The sequence below is a fragment of the Rhinolophus hipposideros genome (genome assembly GCF_964194185.1).
Source record: "Rhinolophus hipposideros genome assembly, chromosome: 12".
In the NCBI taxonomy this organism is placed as follows: domain Eukaryota; kingdom Metazoa; phylum Chordata; class Mammalia; order Chiroptera; family Rhinolophidae; genus Rhinolophus; species Rhinolophus hipposideros.
The window spans coordinates 52,584,658-52,595,110 of record NC_138058.1 but is presented as its reverse complement, the minus strand read 5'-3'; the positions used below and the strand labels follow the sequence as shown (position 1 = coordinate 52,595,110).

The 10,453-nt window shown below is 33.8% G+C and overlaps 1 protein-coding gene across 1 annotated transcript in view; it reads right to left on the bottom strand.

Moving 5' to 3' along the window:
* Positions 1 to 4,598: 4,598 nt before the first annotated feature.
* The window catches only part of HEATR5B (HEAT repeat containing 5B), a 74,039-nt gene continuing 68,184 nt past the window's right edge, over positions 4,599 to 10,453 (bottom strand). The window contains exons 34-36 of the mRNA XM_081068376.1: positions 9,883 to 10,034; positions 8,477 to 8,690; positions 4,599 to 5,525 (exon numbers count right to left, since the gene is read on the bottom strand). Of these exons, the coding sequence (XP_080924502.1) occupies positions 5,221 to 5,525; positions 8,477 to 8,690; positions 9,883 to 10,034 (671 nt within the window). The 3' untranslated portion in view covers positions 4,599 to 5,220. The remainder of the gene's footprint in view (positions 5,526 to 8,476; positions 8,691 to 9,882; positions 10,035 to 10,453) is intronic.

Genomic DNA, 10,453 nt, shown 5'->3' with positions numbered 1-10,453 from the left:
AGAAAATGGGAAGTGTCGGGGATGAAACTGTTTCCCTACAGCTACTCAACAGGATAAAAGAGTTGCACTATTTACTGAGAGATCATAAGCAGAGAAGCAGGTGTTACATAAGTAGGTGGAGTTCAATTTTAAATTAATTGTGTTTGAGGAGTTTCTGAGACAACAAATGGGAGGTAGTCACATAGCCACGTCTGAAGAGCAGAAGAGAGGCGAGAGCTCTGGACAATCCTCTAAAGGAATCCCTATTATTCTCTATCAAACCATACTTTATACCACCCCTTCCTACCTATCACAACCTGTGGTTATTTCCTCGCTCTCTCCAGGAAGAATGTAAACATATCATGGCAGATTCTTTGCTTAACTGTTTACTACTGTACTCCCAATGCCTGGCAGACAGTAGGTGTCCCATAAATAACTGTCTGATGAATGGATGAGACAGCATTAGAGAATCGTATCACAGTCTTGACAAAGAAGAATTCAAGTTCTCCTTGTACATGTCCAGTGTCAAGTAATGCACTATCACAAGACAATCATTTTTAATAGCTGTCTTAGAAAATTCTTCTTTGAAGTTTGATTGCACACCACTTATTTGAAACATTGACCTGTTGGTGCCATCTGCTAACTCATCTTCCTGTCTGAAGATCAATGATTATATCACCCGGTTTTACTCTCAGTTTCTCTGTATCACTTCTTGGGTCCACACCAGTTTGTCATTGCCCTTGACAGGTGGCATCCAAAAGTGATCCCCCAACTCTCTCAGCTGCCCCTACACCCACACTCCGAGGTCCCAGGGTGGACAGGACTATCACTTCCTTTATTTTATTTTTTTATTTTTTTTTTTGCTTCCTTTATTTTAAACAAGCATATTTTTACTACAAACGGCCCAACTTTATTAAGTTTTTCTACTTGCTTCATAATGATTTAGTCAACTAAAATGACATTTTAGAAAATATTCAGATATATCAAAATATTTGTGGAGATTTAAGGGCACTCCAGGCATTTTCTTGGAATTTAGAAAACGATGACCCACTTTCATTTTTATACCTGTTATTTAAAAAAAGCATCCCTTTCTAAGATGCAGCAATGTGTGTCAAAATTCAAACCTGTTATATTTTTCATAAACCTTTAAGGAACTATCCCAAGGAAATAACCTACAAAGTTTCCCTTTTAAAAAGTCAAATGCAGCATTATTTATTAAAATGTAAAAACTAGAAACCAAGTACCCAAGCATAGAGTAATAGCTAAGTCAATAATAGTACATCCACTATGAAGTAGCCATCAAAAATGAAAGAAGGAATAGATTTAAAGAGAGTTTGAATAATCAAAGGTTAAAAATTGGGAAACAAAAACTAGCTCATTTAAATCTTCATGGATTCTTATAACTTGCACGGAAAGTTAAGGGGGAAAAGGGCAAATAGAACTACATGTGTATGAGAAAAACAATGCCTGAAATGGAAAGCCCTGAGTTCTAGTGGGAAAATGAGACAGAGAATTGTGGATAGGGGACAAGGCTGTGAACAAACTCTCCTGAGGAAAAAGAAAAAATAGTTTTGTCGGTCACTTGTGAGTGTGTGGTTCTCACATTTGTTTACTGACAGCACCAAAAACAGCTCAGGATAATTTTTCTAAATTATGATTAAGACATGCAGTTCTTATTTATCTAAGTAAAATTTTGTTAAGTCCATAACTAATCATTTCGTAAGCATTTAGAATTATAAATGGGTTCGTAATGATTAATTCAGGTTTTAAAAATAATCCAATGCTCCAAAAGCATTAAGGCAAGATATTTATTTATAGTTGTACTCTAGCCATTTCTGGCACCAACCTAAAAATTCCAATTAAGAATGAAGAAAATGTAAGGCATAGTAATTCATATCATTAAATGTGTTTTGAAAACTGGACTAATTATATCCATCCTTCGGCCTTGTTGGAATGAAAAGAAATAATGGATATAAAGTTCTAGCACAGTGCCTGGCACACAACAAAAATGGCAGCTCTTCTTGAAAGAGATAATCTGCAATATTGAACTGCTGTCTGGATTTAATATATTTTATACTGTTATACTGTGATAGCAACCCTATATACATGTAAAAACGACATATCTGGCTAAATAATATTATGTGCCAACATTAAAGGATCAGCCAATGATTCACTCTCTTGATAAAAAGAAAGGACACATACATAGACATATGTACTTTTTAGGTGGAAAAGATTATAGAGAGAATACCTAGTAAAAACTCCTCTCATTTTATAGATGGGGAAACTGAAGCCCTCCAATGGTTAGTTGTCCAAAGTTCTACCCTTCCCTGATTGCAGAACCTACTAGAACAAGGACACCTGATTTCAGAGCTTCATTCTCTCCAATTAAATTGAGAATTAAAATGTATAATATTGATTAATGAGAACTTAGAAAGCAGATAGAAGATACTTTATTCTTATAATATTAAAACTGCTCAGATTAAGCTTCACAAAGAATCCTCTGGCTATCATGATGCTTCTTTTAGATTCTTGATATGGATGTTTTTGATCAAATATTACTCAGGTTGAGAAAAATCACGTGGACTGGGCAATGAAACAAATTAAAATACATAATTCTTCAAACAAATCTTGTATAGATATAATCCTAGAAAACCAGAAGTTGCAAATGGCACAGAAGAGTTTAGAGAACGTATAAAGATGTACTGGGAGAGGGACAAGAGAGGAAAAGAGAGACTGAGGGAGATAAGGAGTAGAAAAAAGAGAGAATCATTGCTAATGCATAATGCAGTTGACTGCGAAGTGGGAAATGATGCATCTACTGCAAACTTGGGAAGTTGTGGAAAAAGCCTGGGAGGTACCAAGAGCAGCAGACAATAGCCAAGGCAGAAATAAACATACTTTATAAACTGATGAGTGAAAAGGGGCTATGTGTGCAAGAAACAAGAAGCAAGCAATGGGAGGACACTCTGGCAGTTCCTTAAAAAGTTGAATAGAATTACCATCGACTAGATAAGTCCACTCCTAGGTGTGTACCTAGGAAAAATTAAAACATACGTCTGCCCAAAACCTTGTAAACAATTGTTCACAGCAGCATTATTCATTACAGGAAAAAGGTAGAAACAATCCAAATGTTCACTAAGTATTGAAAATGGTAAACAAAATGTGGTATACATACAATAGAATACTGTCCAGCCATAAAAAGGGATGAAGTACTGGTGTATAGTACCACAAGGATGAACCTTAAAAACATTAAGTCAAGAAGCAGTCGCAAAAGACCATATATTCTATGATTTCATTTATATGAAATATTTATAAAAGGAGAATCAATAGAGACAGAAAATAGATTAGTGGTATTATAAGGGTAAGGAGAAATAAAAAGATTGTGGGGTGATAGCTAAAGGGCAAAGGGCTTCTTTTTGGGGGAAATGAAAATATCCAAATTGTTTGTGGTGATGGTTTTGTTACTCTGTGTATATACTAAAAACCATTTTTTGAATTGTACGTTTTAAATGAATGAACTATATGGCATGTGAATTGTATCTTGATGAAACTGTATTCCCCCCTATAAAAAAACAAACCCTCCAAAAAATTGAGGAGAATAACTGGAAAAGCAAGTCTGAAATGAGAAAAAATCCTGTAGAAATAAAAGTCAGTGAGAAAATATGTGACAGAAAGCACCTATATGAGGTCTAAAAGACTGAATAGGAAGAAAGGCAAGGATGTCTGAACTGCCACTGCTTAGAGTATGAGAGAATAAATAAAAAGTGGCAGATGATAAATAGGTATACACTTGGAATGTTCAGAGAGGTGACCCGTTTTTGATAATACAGTCTATGTAACACTGTTTGGTAAAATTTGGTGTTTAAAATTTGCTAAACACTGTGGCAAACATTCATTTCATCAATTATTTATTTGATGTGGTAAAATTCCCATTGCACTGGAGATTGGCATAGCTATAATTATGACTCATTCATTTTTATTTTTTTTTATTGGGGAAGGGGAACAGGGCCTTATCGGGGAACAGTGTGTACTTCCAGGACGTTTTACCAAGTCAAGTTGTTGTCCTTTCAATCTTTAGTTGTGGAGGGTGCCGTTCAGCTTCAACTTGTCCTTTCATTCTTAATTGTGGAGGGTGCAGCTCAGCTCCAGGTCCAGTTGCCCTTGCTAATTGCAGGGGGCACAGCCCACTATCCCTTGAGGGAGTCGAAACCGGGAAGCTTGTGGTTGAGAGGACGCGCTCCAACCAACTGAGCCATAAGAGCTCAGCGGCAGCTCAGCTCAAGGTGCCGTGTTCAATCTTAGTTGCAGGGGGTGGAGCCCACCATCCCTTGCGGGACTTGAGGAGTTGAACTGACAACCTTGTGGTTGAGAGCCCACTGGCCCATGTGGGAATCAAACCAGCAGCCTTCGGAGTTAGGAGCATGGAGCTCTAACCTCCTGAGCCACCGGGCCAACCTGACTCATTCATTTTTGTATGCCCTGCAGCACTTAGCTTGATGCCTTACACACAGTAGGCCCTCAATAAATATTTGATGTATGAGACTAACCATCGCAGCTAGAACTAAAGGCTCTGTAATTACAAAACATAACTGAGGCCAAATTTTAGCCATAAAAAAAAAACCAGAATATTATTCCACATCTGAAACATTTATTGGACTTTAAATGAAAGTTTTAATTTAGTTAACAAATAAAGTATACACCAGCATAATTTAGTAATCTAATATGAAAGTAAAAAGACCAACCAAAAGGTAAGGACATTTTGAGAAATGCTAAGAAAATGTGACTTTATTCATATCATATACAATATGAAACAGACATTTTCCATTGTTTTGCTTACTTCAAAACTTAAATTCTGCTGTTTTTCAATTCAATTTTTTCATGACAGATGCTGAATACCGACCTATTTTTTCTGACAATATCAATAGGGGGTCCAACCACATGATACAATTGTTTTTAGTATTTCAATTTAAGACTATGGCTCAGTATTTTAAAAATAAATTAATCAACAAAAGTGAAACATTATTAGAAGAAAAAAGAAAGCACATTCACCACATGTTTAAAAAAAAAAAAGAAATCACTCCTTCAAAACCAGAAAGCAGCATGAGCATTGTTTCCCTTAACCTACCTGGAAGCATATACCACTATACAAATAAAGTAAAACCTACAGCCTGGAATGATACAGAGGCTATCACTAGTTAGCCTCTTGTTGACAATATAAATTAAAATGAATGAAACAGCAAATTAAAAAAAACTTGTTTTTAGCTTAATTGTTGGTGCAGAATGTACGGTAGGGGCTGGCTGCCTGGTGGCTGCTTTAGCTTTGCTGGCTTGGCTTGCTCGAACAGCAGTTTCCAAACGTACTTTCAACTCAGGAGCCGCTCCCATTACAGTCTTGAAAGCATGTGGATACAGAGGTCCAATATGCATTAAATTCTGGAGTGCAAATTCATGAAGATCTTTGGAAGCTGTGTTTGCTGAGGCAAAAGAATTTTCATCCAGCAGGTAGGAGATCAAAGTGGGAACTAACAGTGCAAGTAACTGGACTCCTGCAAACAACAAAGTTAGTCTGAATGTGATCATGAATCGAAAAATTACAATAAATTTTATTTTTAAAACTAGGCATAGTAGTCTGAATTACAACATAAGTAAACATGCATAATCTCTTTTAGCCCTCAATGATAACTTATAATTAATATTAAACATTTACTAAATGCCCAAGCTATGTTAGGGTTGGAAACCAGGCTTGTTAAGATTGTATATTTTACATATATATTGTTTTATTAAAACATACTGTTTAAGAGGTTAAAAAGAAATATTTACAATTGCCACCTGGTATAATGTATTTTGTGAGTAAGATTATGAAATTTTTAAGGTTATTCCTGAATGGGGAGGTTGGAATAGGGAACAGAAACCTGAATAGCATCTATTTATTATTATTTAACTAAAACAAGTTTATTTCCTTCATTTTTAAAAAATAGGAATACAACTGTTTCCCATTTCACGATCCCCCAAAACCCATAGTAAGTGAGGGAAAAACCTTTAAAAAATAAGGGAATACATAAAACTTACGGTTAAAAACAGGAACTCATTTCTGACTGACATTAATTCCAAGTCCTAAAAAAAGATTTATCTGAAGGCTTAATCCCCTTTACTAGTCTCTTTGTGTTCCCATATTAATGACTCCATCCTGGAATATAAATTTTATTAAAGCTGATATTTTTCTTAAAAAAAAGTAATTATATGTGTATCTTATAATCAACATTAAGAACAATGCTCTCTCTACCTTTAGTTTGTATTCATTTTTGTAGAATGACAACAGATAATATTAAAGCCAAAGCTGCAGGGAAGCAGGAAACATCTGACACAGAATGTGGGATGCGACACTCACTGATGTCATCAAAGAAAGTGACAACAATCAGTGAGACCTTTCCAGAACCTCAACCCCTCTCTGGCCCTCAACTTCCTCTTTCCTTGCTGTATTTTTTTCTCCATAACATCTATTCCTTTCTGCATCTCACAATTCTATCTCTTTCTTTCTACATCTCACTATTATGTCTCCATCTAAAATTAATGTAGTTAATCTATTTTTAGCTTTACATAAAATTATATATAGATAGATATGTCTACACTATATATACATATATAATTTTTATAGCTCTCTATAAAGTACATACAGACATATCTAAGATGGGGATGGTGTTTATTGTGTGTTTTATCACTAGAATGTAAGCTCCCTGAGAGCGGGGATCTTTGTGTGATTTATTTCACACTGAACCCTCAAGGTCTAGAACAGTACCTGGAACACAGTAAGGCACGCAATAACTACCTGTTGAATGAATGAACAAACACAAACACACCCTTTGTCATAGAAACCACTCAGAAGTTTTTTAATGAATTGAATTTATTTTCCATGTTGAAATTTCAGAAGAGAGAAAATAAGCTGATATTTTAAAAGTCCCAAGTAAATCCTCCAACTGGCTAGATTTAAATCATGTTCCCTCACATAGAATGGTAATACTGTGTAATAAGAACTGACTTTCATAAATGAAATAATTATTAAAATTATACTAAATTATAAAAAAAATAGGAAATTATCTCCAGTACATTGTGCTAACCAAAGCAGAAGAGGTTTTCATCAGGAGGTTGAATGGTAAGGTTTGGTTTTCAACAGTTTTAAAATATAACTAATTAAAAAAATATAAATTAAGTACCCATTAAGTATCTAGAAATGTGCTAAGAATTTTAGGAAATATAAATATAAATTTGTCTCTACCTAATGCTTTCATTACCTAGTCAAAAAGAGTACACAGCACATAGGACAATTAGAGAACTAAGTGCTGAAAACTTATAGTTAGCATTTGAGATACAGACAGAGTTCATCAAAAGACTCACAAAGCTGAGGAATACTTTAAGATGTTATAGTTTTAGTGATTATTTTAAAATAACAAGACCATAAAATAAGGTTGATTATAACTGCCAAAGAAATTGTATGAAGGGAAAGATCACAGTGGGCTGAGTTACCAGGCAACATTTCTTGAAGAAATGAGATCTAACATAGATTTAGTAGATTTGTATAAGAAAGGAGAAGAAAACACCTGAGGAGAGTGAAAATAGAATGAACATTGTACATAGATTAAAATAAGAGAGAGAGAAAATTGGCCTGGCCAGGTTAGCAGGTACACAGACAGGGGAACAAAATAAAAGTTTTGAAAACCAAGCAAAGATGTTCAGACTTGCAGTAATGCAAGAGGAAACTACTCAAAAGTCTTAATCAAGTGAGAGAAAAATTGTTTTAGGTAAATCTGATGGGGAATATTCTTAGGAAACTATTAAAGTTATCTATTTATAAGAATAGGAAGCCAGTTTCTCTTGAATTAGAGAAGTTTCAAAAGAGATAGGACAAGTTTTGAGTTATAGATTGAATAAAGATGAAGAACAGTTCATTGCCAAGTATAACTCAAGGTTTTCGTTAGGCTGGTGCAAAAGTAATTGCGGTTTTTGCAATTATTTTTAACTTTTTAAACCGCAATTACTTTTGCATCAACCTAATACTACACATTGTATTATATAGGTAAATAATTATGTAGTGTAGTATTACATATTAGTGAGCTATATCAACAATAAGCATCATCAAGGTTTCTTCATTTTTTTAATGGACTGCTTTACTCAGAATACAGACACTTCATACTTTAGAAATACTTTTAAGAGGTAGAATAAGCAATTAGCATTAAAAAAAATTAAGTATCATAGATGTTCACTCATTATTCACTTGATGGTGTCCTCCTAATGAATGTTATCGCATTCCATTAAACCTTTTACCTTTGGTTTGCCTTTAGTCAATATTTACCATTTACCTTTGGTTTTTGCATAGCATTTAGTCTTAAATTCAGTTTTTACTAAAATGGCCTGCAATGGCCTGTGTCTCGTATCAAATATGATTATTTAAATAATACAGATTTTCATTTTAGACTAGTGGCTTTTGTAAGAAAATACTTACTGTTCTGTTCTTCCCCAAGAGCAACCAACGTTTCAAGAACTTTGATTCCTTCTTGAACAGCTACAAGTTCTGTGTTACTGGCTGGTCTGTTTCTTTCAACAGCTTTTAGCTTTTCAACCACTATTGGAGCTAATGAATGGATATAGGGAGTTGAAAGGGCACGATTGGAATGTTGGAAGACTGAGAGGAGAAGCTGGTAACATTTGGCTTGAACCTGTGTAAGAAAATCATTTTATTAACTAACATGTGATATTATAGTTGATTTGCTGTACAATCACAATGCATCTTAATATATAGTGAAAAGACATGATACTGCAGAATGAAAACAAAAATGTGAGACAAATTAATGCCACTTTCTCCTTATAGAAATGAAGTAGAATAATGAAACTTCTAATAAGCTAACTAAATAAAACTAACTAAAAATAAATTAAATAAATATTCATTATATGCTAACCACCACATTACCCTGTTTATATAACTCATACAGTTCTATAGTGTGGAAGAAGCTAGAAACCAGGCATTTTAATTTGCTTTAATTTTCTCTTTAATTTACAATTGTCCCTCTCTCTTTAACCTAACATAATTAATAATGAAGAATAATATTTCAATGATGTCAAACAAAGCTATAAAAATACATTGCTTAAACACCTCAAATCCATTTGAAATCCCTGAAAATGACTGTTTATGTCAATTCAAGTTTTCCAGACCTAGAAAGTAAAGTATCATTGGCTCTACTTTAGATTAGAAAGACTTCAGATTAATTTTTTTTAAAAGTAGCATAGAATAAAGAAAGATCCATTAACTTATGGGACAAATAGTGGAAGAAAACTGTTTCAGCACTTTGGTAAAAGAGAAGTTGCCAAACCTTTCTGAAAATGAATATCTGGGGAATGGTTTTAAAATATAGATCTCTAGTCAGAAATATAGCAGTTAAGTCTAGGAATCATGTTACTTAACTGATTTTTTTTCGGATGTGCAGCTGGTTTGAGAATTATTTGTTTAGACTTTGATATTGACTAAAAAAATAAACCTATTTTCCAGAAAACTAAAGTTTTCAATTGGTTCATTAAAACATGCAAGAAAATAAATTTGTCCTTTAATGCCTTTCGTGTCATTAAATAAACAGAGAAAAATAAAACCATAAACTCATGTAAAGTCTCTACTGATGTAACCCAGGGTTAATCAAACAATTAGGTATTGGAGAATTTTTGCATATGGAAATAAACATACATATGTATCTCTCCTAGTGTTTAAACCCAATAATCTTTTCCAGTTTTTCTATTTAAAAGACAAAGAGCAAATACCTAGGTTTTCATTTGAGATATCATCCATTATAATGAATCAACCTTAAATTTTCCTGATAAAGTGGAATGTTTACCTCTATGTCTATTTTAAGTATAACTTACCCACGGGTCACAGGAATTTAATGCGTTTTTAAATCTGTTCATGCAGCCATTCTGTAATGACTGGACTCCTATTATTTCACTACTAGCAGACCACAGGAACAGGGCAATTGCCGTTAGCATGCTCACTTCATCAGGCATAGGCATGGAATCTTCTGAAATAAATGAATAATGAAATATTGAAATATATGAAAAATGAAAGCAATGTGCTGTTTCTAAAATGCTTTGGAATTTCAGTCTTGTTCTATAACCCTCTCTCCACCAATAATATTTATAGCAGTGTGCCTCAATCTAATATAGTCCATAAACAACTTTATGAATAGAACTCATCTACTGAGAAAACTTTAAAACTTTATTGGAAGTCTTGTATTTAAGTCCCTTTTCCTTGTTTCTCTGATGGTATAATATTAACTGAAAAAAATTCAGGCATAGATCCTAATAAGAACTCTAATATGGAAAGCTTATTTAAAAACGAAAGATAACGTAGAAATGGAAAATTGCTTATAAATCATTTAACTTCTTTGGAGTTTAGGTTAATCAAACAGTCCCAAATATTCTCTTTCCAACAAAGTTA